This window comes from Sorex fumeus, unplaced genomic scaffold (assembly GCF_029834395.1).
Source record: "Sorex fumeus unplaced genomic scaffold, SorFum_2.1 ptg000078l, whole genome shotgun sequence".
In the NCBI taxonomy this organism is placed as follows: domain Eukaryota; kingdom Metazoa; phylum Chordata; class Mammalia; order Eulipotyphla; family Soricidae; genus Sorex; species Sorex fumeus.
The window spans coordinates 5,390,856-5,409,190 of NW_026606135.1; the positions used below are offsets into that span (position 1 = coordinate 5,390,856).

The 18,335-nt window shown below is 58.6% G+C and overlaps 1 protein-coding gene across 2 annotated transcripts in view; it reads right to left on the reverse strand.

Moving 5' to 3' along the window:
* Positions 1 to 2,706: 2,706 nt before the first annotated feature.
* Positions 2,707 to 18,335, reverse strand: part of OGDHL (oxoglutarate dehydrogenase L) — a 28,980-nt gene continuing 13,351 nt past the window's right edge. For both annotated transcript variants that reach the window (XM_056130380.1, XM_056130379.1), the window contains 18 exons: positions 18,137 to 18,291; positions 17,199 to 17,345; positions 15,644 to 15,734; positions 12,717 to 12,896; positions 12,407 to 12,535; positions 11,350 to 11,529; positions 10,935 to 11,087; positions 10,350 to 10,452; positions 9,804 to 9,932; positions 8,873 to 9,023; positions 7,945 to 8,072; positions 7,263 to 7,441; positions 5,927 to 5,998; positions 5,697 to 5,822; positions 5,508 to 5,580; positions 3,958 to 4,121; positions 3,639 to 3,793; positions 2,707 to 3,430 (listed from right to left, as the gene is read on the reverse strand). In XM_056130380.1, coding sequence (XP_055986355.1) covers positions 3,307 to 3,430; positions 3,639 to 3,793; positions 3,958 to 4,121; positions 5,508 to 5,580; positions 5,697 to 5,822; positions 5,927 to 5,998; positions 7,263 to 7,441; positions 7,945 to 8,072; positions 8,873 to 9,023; positions 9,804 to 9,932; positions 10,350 to 10,452; positions 10,935 to 11,087; positions 11,350 to 11,529; positions 12,407 to 12,535; positions 12,717 to 12,896; positions 15,644 to 15,734; positions 17,199 to 17,345; positions 18,137 to 18,291 — 2,439 coding nt within the window. In that variant the 3' untranslated portion in view covers positions 2,707 to 3,306. The remainder of the gene's footprint in view (positions 3,431 to 3,638; positions 3,794 to 3,957; positions 4,122 to 5,507; positions 5,581 to 5,696; positions 5,823 to 5,926; positions 5,999 to 7,262; positions 7,442 to 7,944; positions 8,073 to 8,872; positions 9,024 to 9,803; positions 9,933 to 10,349; positions 10,453 to 10,934; positions 11,088 to 11,349; positions 11,530 to 12,406; positions 12,536 to 12,716; positions 12,897 to 15,643; positions 15,735 to 17,198; positions 17,346 to 18,136; positions 18,292 to 18,335) is intronic.

Sequence of the window (18,335 nt, forward strand, 5' to 3'; positions counted from 1 at the left end):
CGAGGGATCAAACCTGGGTGGACCACATGCAAGGCAAGCACCCTACCCACGTACTACCTGATGCACTTTGTCCTTTGCCCTTGGGAGAGCTCCTGTGTGGCATTTCCCCTACATTGATAGTTTGCAGGGTCCAGCAGACAGTTCAGTGGCTGACCATGACCATCCTGCCTGTGTAAGGCCCAAGGTCAATCCCCTGTGCCACTGTCTCTACTTCCATTGCTTCACAGTTTTTTAAAATTGTTTTTAATTTTATAAGTTATTTCACAATATTTGATTACATTTAATATTCAAACACCAATCCCACCACCATTACACCTCCCCACCACCAAATTCGGGATGTTTCCGTCCCAAGCCTCAATCCCTATCCCAAAACACAAATGAAAGAATATATTTTGTATTGTCTATTATGAAGAACTGCTGAACATACCTACAAAAAAGTGTTCATATAGAAAACAGTATGAAGATTGTTCTATTTTGGCAGGAGCCATTAAGACGTTCTATAGGATATCACTAACATGTTGCTAAAGTTTGGGTGATGTGAGCTTTGGTGGGGACTGGAGCGATAGCACAGCTGGTAGGGTGTTTGCCTTGCATGCAGCGAACATGGCCGACCCGAATTTGATTTCTCCACCCCTCTGAGAGAGCCTGGCAAGCTACCGAGAGTATCTCGCCTGCACAGCAAAGCCTGGCAAGCTACCCGTGATGTATTCGATATGCCAAACACAGTAACAAGTCTCACAATGTTACTGGGTCTGCTCAAGCAAATTGATGAACAATAAGACAGTGACAGTGAGCTTTGGTGGTACTTATGTCTGAAAATATGTATATATGCATATATATTTCCATCTATGATTTGTTGCCTACTGTCTGAACCCCATCCAATATGGTGTGGCAATTATGGAAAATGGGTAGGGAGTGTCTTATAAAATTACGGTCCAGGAATATGTTCACTCATATGTGAAGCTCGGCCCAAGAAGCTTCACACAATTTCTGCCACCACACCCAGGTGCATGCAAAACACAATAAACAGGTGTGAACCCCAGTGAACATGCGTCAGAACTTTCTGGTCCCACCTATCCCGCCCCCCTTCTCCCAACCAGCACGTGTGTGAGCATCACAGGGATCACAAGCAAGCACGCCAGGAGGCTCTAAAAGGAGGCAGCTCCAGGTGAGGGCCACAACCCGGGGTGTGTGCACTGCAAGCTCAGACAGCCAGGCCCCATATGTGCGGGACCCCAGTCATTTCGATGAAGCGAAGGAGGAAAAAAAATTTTTTTTCAATTAGAATTGCAGCAGTATCCAGTCTGCTCTTCAGCCCATCTACTGAGGCTTTGGGCAATATTTATTTTGTACATTCTGTTGGGAGCACTTGGGGCTACACCTGGTGGTGCTTTGAGGTCACTCCTGCTGATGCACTGGGGACCACGTGATGCCAGGGATGGGATCCAGGACTTCTGCATGAGAAATGCACTCAGCCATCCTAATGGCCTTGACCGTTGCAGAGGAGCAATTCCTCCTGCCCTCTGCGACAAACCTTTCCCCCAATGGCTGCTCTCATGCACACAGAACCTGACTCCTCCTTTCTCACAATGGCCATCCTGTGTACCAAGCAACACAACTGGTAAATCCCTAATCTGGCCTGCCTGCAGAGAAAGTGGGAGGGCATTCAGTGTGCCCAGCTGCAGAGCATGGGTTTCTGGGCAGCCCAGCACCTCCAAAGGTTACAAGCCCGATGGGCACTGCCCACCTTCAGGGAGAGCCCAGAAGGGCTTCCCATGAAAGCAGGAATGCACGACAGGGCAGCTGTGCTTCCCAGGGCAAGGATGGTCTTGGTGACAGAGGTACCGGCCCTGGGGTGAATGATACTGGACAAATAGTTTCATGTGAACCTTGATTTCCTCATCTATAAAATGGATACAGTCCTAGGAAGCAAACACACAGTGAAGGTTTGCTTATGTGGCAATCCATGCCAAACACTCAGCAAACCACCCCAAACACAATGGCCATACTCTAGAGGCAGATGTAGCCAGGTTTACCTTATGAGAATTCAAATGCTCCTGGATTTGAATTCAAAGCATAACTCCCTAATGCTGCATTTGAGGCTGACAGGCTTGAACACTCCCTTGCCCACCTTCCAGTTAGTTTATCTGTTAGGATGCCCCACCCTGTGTTCAATATTTCTGGGTCTGCTCTACTGGAGACTCAGTTTCTAAGTAGAACTTGTCTTCCTCCAAATACCTCCTCCAGGCAGCCTTCCTTGAGGCCGGTAACCCTCTGCCACCAAAATAACACACAACTCCATAAATCAAATCGCCCACACTCTCCCCCTTGGGGCTCACGAATGGGAAAAGCCAGCACAGAGATGCACACTTCTTTCACCCCAGACCCCGGTGCTGAGCAGAGAGAAAGTGCTCTGAGAAGGGGCAAATGAATCTAGGGTTTGGGGGAAGAAATATTCCTTCCTCCTGCAGTTTCTCCAGCATCTTCACTGGGAGACAAAACCCAGAAAAGGCAAAGTGGGGTGGGAGGGGCTGACAGTGGCTCCACACACACACACACAGACACACACACACAGCCCGGCGCAAAGGAAGCTGTGCAGCAGAGGGCGAGGAGGGTTCACCCTCACACACCAGCCTCTCGTCCCCGCCTCCCCCCGCTAAGCCAGCAGTCCTCCAGTTTTACAAGGCGCAATGAAGAAAGACAGTCTCTCATGAGCACTGCTTTTATTTCTCTGTTATTTGGTTTTCTACTTTGGTACACACAAGCTGCGGCTGTATTTTACACAGGAGCCGACATACCTCATTATGGCACGCCCCATAAAACAGAGCACAAATAAATCACTGGGCGCGGTTCTGCTTCACCTGGTTGTTATTGCTGAAATCTCTATTTCTAAGAGCACGGAAGAGAATATTCTTCGATTCGACAGATGGACAAGGACAGGGGAAACACTAGCCTGCAGTGCCAGGATGGGACAGGCCAGAGACAAAGTCTCTGACGCCTGGGGAGAGGCCACCCCACCCCCCCAAAAAAAACGCCAGGACGGCTGGAGAAAACACTCCAGAACCATTAGGCCTTGTCTCTCAAGATCCTCCTGCTTGCTTGGTCCTAAAAGATTCTGAACTAAAGAAGAAGGCCCGAGGGGGTGTGACCCCAAAGCCAAGAGTGCCTACTCTCTGGCCTCAATCACTGCATTAAAGTTTTTTACCTACCTCCCCTCTCCTAGGCAGGACCAACTGCCCCTCCCCAGCTAGTCCCCAGTGTCCCCGGACAGCCCTGTGGCGAGACCCCAACAGGCCTTGCTCAGCTCTAAAACGTCTTGCCCTCAAAGGCCTGGAGATTGAAGGCAGTATCCAGAAACTTCTTCAGAGATACCAGGTGTGTGTTCCGGTTTCCCGTGGCCGGGGCAGCTGCTGGGTCACGGCCGACATACCTGGGAAGGGGGACGCACGAGGTAAGGGATGGACAGGGCCCGCCTCCTCCCCCGTCCTCAAGGCACACCAGGCTTAAGCTTTCTCGTGCTTCTGGTGCTGGGAGGAAGGATGTGAGGGCCCTGGAGTCCCCGAGCCAGCCCGCGATGCCCGGGAGGCCCTTGGGCTCGGTTGTGGGACAGGAGTGAAGGCACCCTGCCCGCACTGTACCATATGGGGCGCGCCCGACTCAGGATGGTCATGAAGCGTGGGCTGATGTAGTCGTAGTAGCCCATGTTCTTGTGCTCCTCCTGACACCACACCAGCTCCGCGCTTGAGTACTTCTCTGCCTCTTGCTTAATCAGGTCAAAGGGGAACGGGGAGATCTGCAGCAGGGAGGCAGAAAGGGGTGCACTGCAGGGGTGCCCGTGACGAGGCCCCCCCACCTCCACCAGTCCCACCTGCCCTGGGCCGGGAGTAGGTGAGGAGGACGGGAGGGGTTTGAGCTCATCCATCCCCCAACATGACATGACACGGGGCTCAGGTGCACCTGCTCCAGGCGCGTGATGGCCACCTGGGCCTCCAGACCCTGGCTGCTCCGCTCCTTCACCAGGTCGTAGTAGACCTTGCCTGTGCAGAAGATGAGCCGCCGCACCTGGTCCGGGGCCTGTGCCGCAGGCCCATCCTCGGGAATCACCCGCCGGAAGCTGGTCCCTGGGGGAATGCAGGGGGTGGGGCCATCAGCTCCCCAAGGGGGAGCAAGTGTATGGGGAGCCAGGCAGTCACCCTGGCACCCCCATGCTCTCCTGCATACTATATCACAGGCATAAACCTAGGTTATACCCAAACCATGGAACAGGGAAGAGGGCACAGCCTGCGCTGCCTTGGGAGAAGGGCGGAGACTCAAGGGTACAGCACCGAGAGCATCAGCCACAGTGAGCCCAAACCACGGAGCAGGGGAGAGGGCATAGCCTGTGCTGGAGCTGGGAGAAAGGGGGAGACCCAAAGGGACAGCCCTGAGAGTACTGGCCACAGCAAAAGGGGGCAAAGGCGGAGATGCCACACCCCTGTCTGCCTAGACCCACCTGCATCCCCTCGGCCCATCTCCTGCCACCCAACCCCCAGCCGGAAGGTGCAGCTGTCTAGGTCATGGCTTCTCCAGCTTTCTCCCTCATGCCCCCTTTGTCACCAAGAAATGCACCCCCCTGAGCAAGCCTCGCCACCAGAGGTGCGTCCAACTCAGTCTGTGGCTGGGGCTGAGTTGAGGTTTGGTCACTGCACATTCAGAAACCTTTTTTTTAATGACACCCATATTCAGTCAGGTTTCAGCACATGGTTTCAGAAGCTGGGGGGTGGGGGGGTGGGCTTCCTCCTGGAACCTCCCTTAGACTGCAGCCAACTCGCCACTTCCAAGTCCTGTCTATCCATTATTCCTTTCTGAACTGGTGCCAGGCCAAGCACGCTGCCAGAACCTCCCCCGGAAGCTGTCGTGTCCCCCTCCTGAGCCAGGACACTGAAATGCAGGATCACAGCTGCTGACCTAACCGCAGCCAAGCACTGGTCTCCCTGATCTCCTCCGGCTGATATGTCACCCCACCTCCAAGCCCTTCAGAGACACTTTTGGCCCACTTCCAGGTAACGGAGACTGACAGCTCCTACGGTGGAGGAGCGTGGAGAGGGACACTGGGCCCCCAGGACCAATAATGTCTGTCTGGTTCACAGGAGAAAGGAATAAATTGGACCAGTGAGACCCAGTGCCTATCTGAGAGCCAGACTCACTCATCCCGGCCTCCTGCCGCCCAGCTCTCCCGGCACAGACGGGCTGCCCCGCCAGGTGGCCGGGGGTGGTGGGGGTGGGGGGGGAGTTCCAGTGCCTCCTTGGCCCTGGCACTCAGCCCAGGAGACCTGGGCAGGCCAGCTGGCCGCCTGCCAACCTTCCTAACCTGGTCCCCACAGGGGCGTGCTGGGAGCTGCCACAGGGTTGACGGAACTACTGAGAGCCAGAGAGGATGGCAGCGCCCCAGAAGCAGAGATCATGCCACGGGCCCCTGGGAACCCATCGGCCACACCCCAGCCCCCAGAAACAAGCCCGGCACGTACCAGACACCATTTGGTCAAAGCTGGACTTGGCATCTGGGTGTCTCAGCAGAGATTTGGGTGTGAAGACAATCAGCTGCATGGGAAACACAGGCCCAGCTGCTAGCCGCCTGACCCCCCACCCCCGGGTGGCGCCCCCTGCCCTCGCTCCCCTCCACGCTCCATGGCCATCCGAGGCGGGCAGGCACTCACTGGCTTGCGGAAGGGCAGCAGGATTTGCCGGCGCAGAACATGGAAGTAGCTGGCCGGTGTGGAGCAGTTGACAACGATCCAGTTACAGTCGTAGAGCTGGCGTACCTCAAAGTCCTGAGTGAAGGCCTGGGGGAGGGGACAAGGGGTGGCTGGGGGGTGGCCTTTGGACAGCACCCACAGCCCGCCCAGGCCCATCTATATCCCAGGCCTGACCCATGGGCAGCACTCACCGGATACGCATCCGAATCATCATTGCTCATCTGCAGAAACCTCTCGGGCCGTGCTGAGGAATGCTCCGGGCCCTGAAAGCAAAGCCCGGGCATGTGGAAGGGGGACAGTGACACAGGACAGTGCTGGCCTGGTGGGGACCCCAGGACTCCTCAGGGGACAGCTTGGATGGCTTCTCAGGATCCTCAGATCCGACATGTTCTCAGAGCACTGGACCAGCGCATGTAACTGGGCAGGAAGGCCCAGGCACCCGCTTCCTCTCTCTCCAGAACCCCCCACATCATTCCCTGATCAGACAAGTGATGGAGAAACAGTTTCCCCATCAACAGAAAGAAACAGCCCCAGGGGCCAGGGATATGGTCCAATGGACCACCTCAAGCTTTGCACACGAGGGGACTGGGCTCAACCCCCAGCACTGCACAGTTCCCTGAGCACCAATTAGAGTGACCACCCCTTTCTACCCTCCACCCATGCGCGACCCAGCACAGGGTCAGGAGCAGAGCCACAACACTGCTGGGCGCAGTCCAAAACCAAGAAGAAAACAGAAACCGAAACCACCCAAGGTCACACGGCCAGAAACGGTCAGCTCAGAGCTGGGCACGTCTCTGCTCCCCACCCTGGCCATGTGCCTGAGTGCAGCCAGAAAACCCTACACTGGCTGCCCAGCTGGTTCCCCAAGGGGGTGACCTTCCTCACAGCGCCCCCCCCCACACCCCACCCTCCTCACGGCTCAAACTCCACCCCAAGAAAAAGCGGGTTTCCTAAGGTCCCTCGCATCCTCCGGCATATGAAATGCTTCAGACAGGCCCAGTCCCAGGAATCCGCAGGGACCAAGAGTGCTCATGGCAGTGGAATGGTGGCGTGTCACTGACCCACCAGCAAGACCCAGCTGAGCTCAATCACTTCCCTGCGGCCAGACTGACCCTAGAAGCCCCTACTCCCTGCCTGCCGACTGGTGCCCCTCTCTCTCTCTCTCTCTCTCTCTCTCTCGCTCTCTTTCTCTCTCGTGTTGACAGTCTGGTCACCCCAGGGGGAACCCAAGGAGGCACACGCAGTACAGGGTACAACACAGCTCCAAGCTGTGTGACTTCAGGCAAACTACTGCAGCTCTCTGAACCCGTGCCCTCATCCGAACAGCAGGAGGAGGGGCGGCTTCGCGAGGCAGTCCTGGGGATGGAAGAGCTGCTCCCCCCAGGGGGAAGTCTGAAACTGAGCCTGGTGCCAAGCAAGCTCCCAGACGAGTCAACAGGAGCAGGTTCCTCGTGGCTGTCCTCCGCCGGGACAATGCCGGTGCCAGCAGGCTGCCCACCCTGCTCCAGCCCCCGGCACGGGCCTCACCATGCCCTCCATGCCGTGGGGTAGCAGCAGCACAATGCCGTTGTGCCGCACCCACTTGGCCTGGCCGGTGCTGATGAACTGGTCGATGATGCACTGGGCCGTGTTGTGGAAGTCGCCAAACTGGGCCTCCCAGAGCACGAGTGCGTTGGGGCTGGCCATGGCGTAGCCCAGCTCAAAGCCTGCAGAGAGGACACAGAGGCTGAGCCGCATGCACCTCCCTTCCAGCCAGGAGCATCCCGAGGGCTCTTCCTCCTCCTCCTCCTCCCACCATGCCGCCCTGATCTCAGGCCTGAGCAGCCCCAGGGCCTGAGCCCCGGAGCAGGGAGCAGCGGCTGGGCAAAGGCCCCTCCCGGAATCCTTCAGAGAAGGGGCAGGAAACGCCTCCTCACACAGGGGACTGCAAAAAGTGGGAGGAGAATGCGAGGCGCGACCCCAATATCAGAGCGGCGGAGAGGATCTCGGGTCAGGGCAACTGGGCTCAGTTATAGAAGAGGCACTCGGAAGTCGGGAATGTGGCAGGCGTCGGCCAGACACAGGTCAGTCTGCGGGTCTGGCCACAGTGGTCTCTACCACACCTAGTCTGGTCCCCTGATGCTGGGAGCCCCCAGACCCTCAGGGCTGCTCCCGGGCCAAGGGGACACCACCCGGGGCTCTGTGGGCTGCAGGCAGCGCTGGGACGCACCCAGGACTCCGTACTCCGAGAGGGAGCTGTTGCACACAGTGTAGGGTGCCTGGTCTGGCCACAGGTGGTTCATGGGGACACAGGTCCTCCGGTCAACTTCCTGGTCATGGAGAACGTGGTGCCGGTGGCTGCAGGGGAGAGGCAGCAGGTCCTCACCATGCCCGAACCGAGGACCCCCCTCACCCCCAGGGCCTCACAGTTGCACTGTGGCCTGAGCACAGATGTGAGGGTCTCTGCGTCTCACCCACAGAAAGGACTCTTGAAGGACCCCGCAAGGGTGGAGACTGAAACCTCCCCCAAAGGTCACCCCTCCCCCCGGGTCATCCCTGCCGGTCCTGCAAAGGCCCTTCACAAAAAGAGGCCTGAGCAGGGTGAGGGGGAGCACATGGACCCGAGGGGAGTAGAGCAGCTATGTCATGGAAAAGGGACGTGAGCGTGACGGTGAATGTGAGCATGACGCTAAAGCACAGTCCACCGCCCCTCACTAGGGCAGCGACCCCACCAGGTCCCAAACACTGGGGCCCACCAGACAACATGTCCTGGGCAGAACTGGCCCAAGTCCTGCATCCGGTCCCCAAAACGCAACAGCAGCGAGATGGGGGGAGTGGCTGGGGGCAGTTCTCATATACAGAATCTGGAGACCAGCAGCCAAGAGGCCCAAACCCACCAGCCTCTCCGGCCAAGCAATCAGCTCTCCCTGACCCCCCGGGGGTCAGCGAGGGAACCCCGTGGGTCTTGCCGGCCTGGCCCATGAACAGGGCCTGGGGATGGTGAGGGGTGACCGACAGGCCAGATAAGGGCCTGTCCAGGCTCCCCAGGAGCGGTCAGGGAGAAGAGTGAGGGCCAGTTCTGCCCTATAGTTCTGAGCTGACCCCACGCAGCTCCCTGGACACTTGGCCCCAGCCCCAGGAGCTGGAGCTGCCCCCACCTGAACGTGCCCCTCTCCACATCCTGCCCACTGAGCCGCACGTGGATGCCCTCCTTGAGCAGGGAGCCGAAGGCCATGTACTCCGCCAGCGCCCAGTCCACCATCCGGTTCTTGGTCATATCCGCACGGCCTCGCAGGATGCGGGAGAGGCCTGTGGGGGAAAAGGACCAGCCTGCCTGGGATCACTAAGGCACAGCGCAACCCTCCCCCGGCCCAAGGTGTGGACAGCTGTCTCCGGCTACCTCAGCTCCAGCAACCCGGGCCGGCTTGACTGCCCCATCCCCACAGCCTCTCCTCTGTGCGGAAAGGAGACGGCACAGAGCTGGGCCCTTTCTCAAAGCCCCACAGGGAAGACGGTTACCGAGTCACCAAGTCACCATCACAGCGGTCAGTGTGCTTGCATGGAACCGGCTTCTCGCAGGCCCACACCACACAGATTCAGAACAGAGACCGCAGGACACTTGGGCCTCTGCAGACACTAGAGAGGATCCCCTGGACTCCCACAGGCTGGTCTCAGGGTGTGAATTGCAGGGGCCCCGCTCCTGTAACCATGGTGGGGATGGGGGATGGGGCAGTCAAGCCGCTCCTGTAACCATGGCCTTCCCGCAGGCCACCTGAGCAGAGTCCAGTGGCCAGCACAGCCCAGCAGCCCAGCACTGCCGGCCTCCCACACACAGTCCTGGCCCAGGCCCCCGCGCCCCCATGGGGAGCTCCTTCTTCTCGGTCCTGGCAAAGGCCCTGGGGAAACCCAAGGGATGTGGTACATGCAAGCCTGGCTGCCAGCACCCCTGGGCAAGGCATCATTAGGCCAGTGCCGAGAGGTACTGGCATCATTAGGCCAGTGCCGAGAGGTACTGCCATCCTGGGCATCTCGCCTGCAGCTGAGCCACCAGCGAGCAGGTGGGGACAGCCGTGCATCTCATCCACTCACCTGTGTGGATCTTAAAGTCCTCCAGGGGCACAGAGCTGGCCACGGTGCCGATGTGCGTGAGCATGTCCTCGGAGATGCCGGTGGAGGGGCACGTCATGCTCTTGGGCTCCCCGTCCACGTTGAAGAAGCCTGAGGGGACAGGGACTGTGCACTCTGGGCGGTGTGGAGCCTCAGAGCCCCGGTGCCTCAGGACACCCCCCCTCGATCCCCTGCCCCCAGCAGGCACCCCCGACACAACCGGGTGAAGATCCACGGGGAGCAGTTCCAACTCTGGCTCCAACCCCGGCCTCCCGGTGGTGGGGTCACAGCCATCGGCCCCATCCCCCGAGCGGTCCCCGGCACCCTGCTTTAGGGCTTCCCCTTCACGAGCCCTGGCCTCGCTCAGTTCTCTCTTCCCAGAGCACCGCAGTGGACACAGGTCCCGGAAAAGCCATGCTGTCTTGCTTGGCTCCCCTGGATCCACCGTCCACTCCCCAGCTGCAAGGGCGCACCCCACGCGGCCTCTGAGCTGGGGACTGCCCGCCCCGCCCCACCCCGCCGGCTCACCAGGCCACGGCGAGTCAAGCCAGTGCTTGATATGCAGGATCTTCTTGTCCTTGGACCTGCCATAGGCCTCCTCACAGATCCGGTCGTATTTAGCGATTTCTTCCTGAGACGAGAAGTGGGGGTAGGTGAGGCTTGGGGCAGCCAAAGGCCCACGCCAAGCCTAGGGCTCTCCATCCAGCTGGCCTGCAGCACCCTGTAGCCAGAGGCTGAAGTCTGAGTTCAAGTGGATCCTGGGCAGGTACACCAAGGCGTGGGGTGGGGGTAGGGGGCAGAGTGTTTGCTGTGTGTTCAAGCAGGAAAGAGTCATCGTCAGTGCTGCCCTGAAGATGAGACGACTACACATCCGTAAAGGACCTCAAGGACAAAGGTGATTCAGGGCCACCGCCTGCAGGAAGCCTTCCTGGACTCTGTTTGCCCACATGGCAGCATCTGTTCATCTCAGAGTGCAAATGTGCCTCTCCCTCCTTAAATATGGGGCTCTTGGGGAACCTCGACACCACTGGCGGCTGCTTTCAGTCACCAGCACCCAGCATGACACTGGCCACCACTTCCACAGGGTCCCTGCTCAGTCCCCGGCCCAGCCACCTCAAACTCCTGCAGGGTGACGGTGCCCTCGGCGATGAGCTTGTCTGCGTACTTCTTCAGCACGGGCACCTGCCTGTGGATCTGCTTGTACATGAGCGGCTGCGTGAACATGGGCTCATCCATCTCGTTGTGGCCGCGTCGGCGGTAACAGACCTGCAGGGACCTGGCGGTAGGTGGTGGGGGACCAGATCGCTCCCTGCCCCCACCCCCAGGCAGTGCGGCTGGCATCAGCACCTCACAACTGGGGCATGCCTGGCAGCCCCCCACAACCACCGGCCCCTGAATACCACCCCCAGCCTGGGCGTAGATTGATATTCCAGGGCTCCGCACCTTCCATAGAAAACCTTCCAGCCCTCGAGGCCTGAAACACGGCAACCCCTCCCCCGCGAGGCCCCATCCCGGCCCCCAGACCCACCAGGTCGACCACAACGTCTTTGTTGAAGGTGTTCCTCCACTCGGCCGCCACACTGCACACGTACATCACGGCCTCGGGGTCATCTGCGTTCACGTGGAAGATGGGCGCGTTCACCACACGCGCCACGTCGGTGGGGTAGGGCGAGGAGCGGGCCATGCGGGGGTCCGTGGTGAAGCCGATCTGCAAAGCAGGAGGCGTGGCAGGCTCCCATTTTAGAGCTCCCAAGAGGGGTGCCTGCCTGAGTGGGCAGAGGGCCGAGGGGCTCGGGTGGGGCATCAGTGGTCCTTCAGGGGTGTTCGAGGGTGTCCAAGCCACCCATACCAAATGGGATGGAGGAGCAGGGAAGGGCCCCAAAATCGGACTCGGCAGCTGCGCACCAGGAATAGCAGCACCACCCTGACCTGGGGGTCTGCTCCTCATTGGCCGCTTTCCGTGGGTGGGGACAGTGGGCAGGTGTTTGCCTTGCATGCAGCTAACCCAGGTTCGACCACCCTCGGCACCCCGTAAGGTCCATGAGAGCCGCTAGGAGTGATCCCTGAGCACTGAGCCAGGAATAAGCCCTGAGCACTGCTGGGTGTGGCCTCACTCCCCCCCCCCCATAAAATAAACACAAAACCCAAAATTCCCCTTTGGTGAGTGGCAAAATGTGTCCAGACAATGCCCATCTCTCTGAACACCAACTGCATGGCACTGGGGAAGAGGCTTTTTTTTTTTTTCCTTTTTGGGTTATACCCAGCGATGCTCAAGGGTTACCTCTGGCTCTGCACTCAGGAATTACTCCTGGCGGTGCTGGGGCACCATATGGGATGCCAGAGATTGAACCTGGGTAGGTCACGTGCAAGGCAAACGCCCTACCCACCGGACTAGCACTCTAGGTCCTGGGGGAAGAGGCGTGATTTCTGCTGTTGTGGGGGGAAAACCGAGAATGGGGGACGGCAGGCCTCCTGCTCAAGGTCACCCGCCGGGAAGCCCCAGAGCAGCGGGGCTAGAAGCCGGAACGGCTCCTCATGGGTCCTGGCACTGCCTAGACACACAACGGAGGCAGCCGGGCCCTCACCTGGTTGTTGACGACGACGTGCACGGTGCCATTGGTGGTGTACGAGGGCAGGTCACTCAGGTGGAAGGTCTCGTAGACCACACCCTGGCCGGCAAAGGCGGCATCCCCGTGGACCAAGATGGACATGACCTGCGAGGCAGAAAATGAGCCAAGAGGAGTGCCGGGGAGTGGCGGGGACGGGGGGGACCCCGGGCCTGAGAGGCAGCCCTGCCCCCTGCAGGGAAGAGAGCTGGAGGCTGGCCCCAGAGCCCAATACCCAAACCCCAGACCTCCAAATCGGCATCCTCTCCTTGGCTCCAGAGTGACTCACCTTCTTGCCCTGGGCGTCCCCGCGGTAGAACTGCTCCGCCTTTGTCTTCCCCTGAACCACCGGGTCCACGGCTTCCAGGTGCGAGGGGTTGGCCACGAGCGACAGCGTGATGTTCCTGTTGGTGACACGGTTGATCCTCTCGTGGTACATGCCGAGGTGATACTTGACGTCTCCAGAGCCCTGCAAGTGGAGGGGGCCTGTGAGGAGCACCCCCGCTCCCATTCCCTTCTCAGACAGACAGACAGACGAGGGGACGGCTCAAAGGGACGGAGCACATGCTTCACACATGGGAGCCTCAAGTTCAACCCCCAGCACCCTCAGCAGTGACCCCTGAGCCCAAAGCCAGAGCAGCCTCTGAGCACCATGAGTGTATCCCCCGCCCCCAACCCCCAGTGGCGCCTGGACCCTCCCAGGATCTTTCGCACAAGAAAGATCATGCTGTCCCTGAGACACTCCCACCCCCTTTCCCCACCTTGCCCTCCAGGCCTTGGCTGAGAGGCTAGTCACCAGAGGCCCGGCTCTCCCAGCATCAATGGCGGCAGAGAGGCAAGGAGTAAGGGCTGCCGTGACAGCACAGACCGGGGAGGGGTCCTCGGAATGCTAAGACACAGGATTCCTACCCAAGTCCCTCTTCAGAGTGACAATGACACACACAACAGGCAAAGCCACCGCGCAGAGGGAAACACGACAACTTGACCACCTCGGGATGGGGAAAAGCCTTTCTGAACAACGGAGAGAGAAACCTCAGAAGCCAAGAATGGGAAGACGGCTGGAATGCAATCGACTTATCACGGGAGAAGCAAATCCAGGCGCAGTGTCAACAGGCAGAAACATCAAGCCCAGAACGGTATTTCTAAGACAGATGCCGAGAGAGCACTAATCCCCTTTATACCTGCGTGTGCCACCAAGCCCCAGAGGAAAATGAGCAAAAGCCACGAGGAGGAATTTGACAGCGAAAGAAATAAGATGCGGCTAGTGACATGTGAAAAGATCACCCCACTGCACCCGAAGCAGCAAGGTGAAATCTGGTCCTGCTCCGCTCCACGGCAACAGAGGCAGGAAGAGTGGAGAGCGAGGTAGGACGAGACCAGCACAGCCCACTGTGGTCTCGGGGGCCTGCAAGTTTGTTGCAGGGTGATGCAGCTCTCACCCACGTCACTCAGACGCCCCCAGACACTCACTCCGGCCAGGAGCATCCACCCAAAGGGACAGTGCATGCCACAGGGGCTCTGGCGGCTCTGACAACACACTCAAGATGCACAGCAGGGTCAGGGCGCAGGGCAGTCCTGGCCAAACAGGCATGTTCCAATCAATGTGGAACTTGGGCCAGAGCGACAGCACAGTGGCTAGGGCATTTGCCTTGCATGCTACCGACCTGAGTTCAATTCCCAGCATTCCATACAGTCCCCCGAGGACCGCCAGGAGTAATTCCTGAGAGCATGAGCCAGGAGTAACCCCTGAGGATCACTGGGTATGACCCCAAAAGAAAAACAAACAAAAAAACAATCCATGTGGAACTTTCCAGAAGTATACATACAACTTCCCACAAACAAAAAACTGCCCACGTTAGCACCTCAGAAGATCCAGAAAGGGAGTCACACCAGAGGAAATTTATTTCCTTCAAGGTGTTCATTAAAAATTTAAAAAGCTCACACTTCTTTTTCTGTAAAAAGACCCTCCTATTTTAGGGTCTCTCTGCCAGGTTTCACAGTGACACGTGCATCTCCTTCACTCCTCATGGCCACCTGGAAAACAGGTTCCCTGACCCCCATTTTACAGAAGAGCAAAATGAGGCTCTGAGATAGGAAGTAGATTCAGCAAAATGAATGTGACTGAGGGAAAATTATAGGCTAAAGAGGCAGTGGATGTGGATTCTAGTGTGTGGATTCTAATGTGGATTCTGCTCGGAGCTGCCACACTGGGGGACTGGAGAAGTCATATAATGTCACTCACTGGAATGAAGCAAGCGCCAGTGCTAGGAACTGAGGATGTTCCCTCTCCAGGCTGACACAGGCATGTGCACACACACAAGACTGAAGAAAGTCAGAACAGACACATATGCGCACACACACACACACACACATACACACACATATACCTGGAGAAGGCCTGAACAAACACAAACACACACACATACCTGGAGAAAATCAGAACACACACACACACACACACACACACACATTCACATAGGGACCTGGAGAAGGCCAGAACACACATGCAACACACTCACACATACACATATCTAAAGGTCAGAGCACACCCACACGCACACACACTCACACAGACATACTTGGAGAAGGCCTGAACACACACACATGCACACACACATGTATGCACAAATACACTCATACAGGCAACAACATGCACATTACCTGGAGAAAGCCAGAACACACAAACACAGACACACCCCTGAAGGCCAGAACAAGATAGCACTGAAGACGGAGGAAGGAGGGACAGGTTTGCTTTGATGGTCAGGTCCACAGGGGAAGCAGAGTAGGAGAGAGGGGCAGAGGCCCCAGTATGGGCAAGGGTGCGGGCAGTGGGGCAAGCACGGGTGCCAGGCAGGGGTGAGGCAGAAATGCGCCTGGTCTAGTCCTCTCTAGGCACAGGACACATCCCAGACAAGTGAATGGAGGTCCTGGGCAGGGGAACTGAGGAGCAGAAACAGCGATGAATGGCTTGAGGCACGGTCCTGGGCCTCCACTTCCCCAGGTGTGAACAGGGAGGCTGGCCCAGATTCTCCAAGGGAGGCAGCTGGAGGTAACTCAGGCAGACATCCCAGCCTCTCCTTCTCGTCCACGTCCATGTGGCTGTCACTCTCCAGGTCCCTGTGAGCCCTGAGGCTCCTGACCCAGCCCCTCCTCCCGGGCACGTCCTAAATACCTGCCCCGCCCCCCTCCCCGGGAGCTCCACGGTCTGGCACCCACCTCATCCGCCGCCTCCAGCTTGGGGTCAAACTGGCAGAAGATCTGTTCCAGGTCCTTGCGGATCACATTGGCCAGCACGTTGAGCCTGCCCCTGGAAAAGGGGGTATGGGTGTTCACAACCCCCCTCCCAGACAGAATCCCCCAGTTTCTTGCAGAATAAACATGGGAGAGCTGATGCTCCGACCCTCTTGTTCTGTCTCAAGCTGCGAGACCATCCGTGAGTGGGCCTGGCACGCCAGCTCCCCGGGCAGACAACACGGGCCATCTGAGTCCCAGCGGGCGGGGCAGGTGGCTCAGATGAGCAGGATGCCACCCAACCCCACGGCTGTCCCCCCGACCTCCCCAAAAGGGAGCCTGACCCAGTAAGTACTTTGAGCCCCACCTGCTAACAACATACCACAGTGGCATCCACAGCACCATCACCCACTTCTGCACAGGGCAGCGGAACAGGGAAGAGACAGGAATGACCGTAACTAAGGTCAGGAGTCACCAGAAGGAGCCCAGCTCAGGGCTGAGGTGTGACGGGGACTGAGAGTTCCCCGGTCTGGAACGTTCCACTGACGATGCACATTATACTGTGGTGGGTACCAAGAGATGCCTCAGTCCCCAGCAGCAGGCACCCACCTTAGGTCTGGCCTCCTACCCTGAGGGGTTGTGCCCAGAAGGGTAGTCCTCCCCTGGGTGGGCAGGACGGACACCCCGACCCCTCTAAGCAAAGCTACCTCACCCTCTGTGGAGGCCTGGCCCAGAATCCCCGTCAGCTCATGGCTGCCTCCTTAGCCAGGAGCCTGCCCAGCACCACCCCTGCCAACTTTCCCAGCTCTGCTGATGCCACTGCAGTTCACCAGAAGCTCTGCCTCCACCAGCACCCCAACACCAAGCAGTCCGAGGACCCTCGCACCAATGGCGTCCAGGGGATGCTGGAGGGATAGTACAGTGGGTAGGGCACTTGCCTTGCATGTGGCTGACCTGGGTTCAGTCCCCAGCATCCCATAGGGTCCCCAAGCCCTCCAGGAGTGACTCCTGAGCACAAAGTCAGGAGTAAACCCTGAGTACCACCAGGTGGCCAAAAAAAACCCCCAAAAAAAACAAAACCAGAAAGGTGTCCAAGTGGACTCAGATGGAAGCATCTGGCAGCAGTTACAGGAAACACCAGCTGGTCCAAACTTCCCACGGCCCATTCAGCAGGACCCCAGGAAACCCCGGCCTCTCAGCCCAGGCTCTTCCCATCAGCCACAGGCTCCAGCTCAGTGGGAACTGCCCCGTTGCTTAGCAGCCATCCAGGTTTCTATTAAGGTCAAAGCAGCGGGCCGAAAGCCAAGAGAGGGGCCTGAGCTCACCTCCCTGCAGAGGAAGGAGCCAAGGCAGGGCTGAGGGCCCAAGCCCTGCCTGACACTCCGGGACAGGTCAACTCCGTGCCTCCTTGTCCACAGGAACCTCAAAAAAGTACAGCCCTTCTCTGAAACCCTGACCCTCGTGGGCACAGGGACAACACAGGTAAGAGAGAAACAGTCTGCACACATCTGATTTTGGGGGCAGGGGAAGAGGAGCCCACCTGTGAGGCATGCCCAGGATGACGTTCTCAATCCCCATCTCACTGGACTTGTCAATAATAGTCTTGAGCGCAGGGATCATGACCTCGCAGCCCTCCAGGCCGAACCGCTTCTCTGAGGACCACTTCCGGGCCAGGAAGTCTTCGAACCTGCTTGCAGGCAGGAGATGGGAAAGGATGGAGAGTCTGGGGCCGTCAGGGTCTGAGGGGTGGAGGAGGGTCCCTCACCAGGGCTGGGGGCTGGCTGCCCGAAACACAGAGAGCTGCGCAGCCGCCACCCCTGGAAAAATCTGGCTCCTGGCTCAGACATTGGGGTGCTCCCACTCCACCGAGCACCAGGGGGGAAGGAGGTCAGAATTTACCCCATCGCAGGGAAGATCTGTGCCGGTACCTTTCCCGACAACCACCTTCCACCCTTCTGGTCTCATAACTGCCAACAGCCGCCAATACACCCAGCCCACCTTCATCACTCCTGCACCCCCACCCTGGAAAGACTATTAAGCACAGCTCTACTTCCGGCGTGCGGGCCACTGCCCTGATCCCCTCTGCACCCAGAGGCCAGACCAGGTGCACGTCAAGGTCTCCCCCGCTGCCGAGAAGTCCAGCAGGCAGAGGCAGGCAGTGGCCCGCCCGCAGCAGGAACACCCCTCTCTCTCCACAGAGGGACATCTTCCTGCCTCACATTGCCAAGGCCACTCGCTGTCCCCTCCCCACACTATGAGGATCTCATCCCCCTCCCCCAGGTCTGTCTGAGCACTGGGTCCCTCAGGAGGGCCTCGTCCAAGTTGGGGGTGGCCAGGAGAGAAAGGGCTCCCTAGGTGTGCCTGTCCTTCCAGCCAGTCTCCTCTTCCCTAGGCCAGGTTCCCTCGCTGGGACACCTCCACCACCCCCGTGGCAGACCAGGCCAGTGGGGGACGCCAGGGCGGTGCTGAGGGCCTGACCTCATGGAGCGCACCAGCCGGGCCAGCAGTGTCCGCTTCTCCTCGCTGGAGAACTGCATCACGCCGGGGGTCTCGAACTTCTGCCGGATCCACTGGCACTGCTCCACGTCATTGATGAACATGAACTCCAGGCCTATGTGCTGGCAGTAGGTGTTCTAGAGGCGGGGATAGGGTGGTAGGTGGGGAGTCCAGGAGGAGT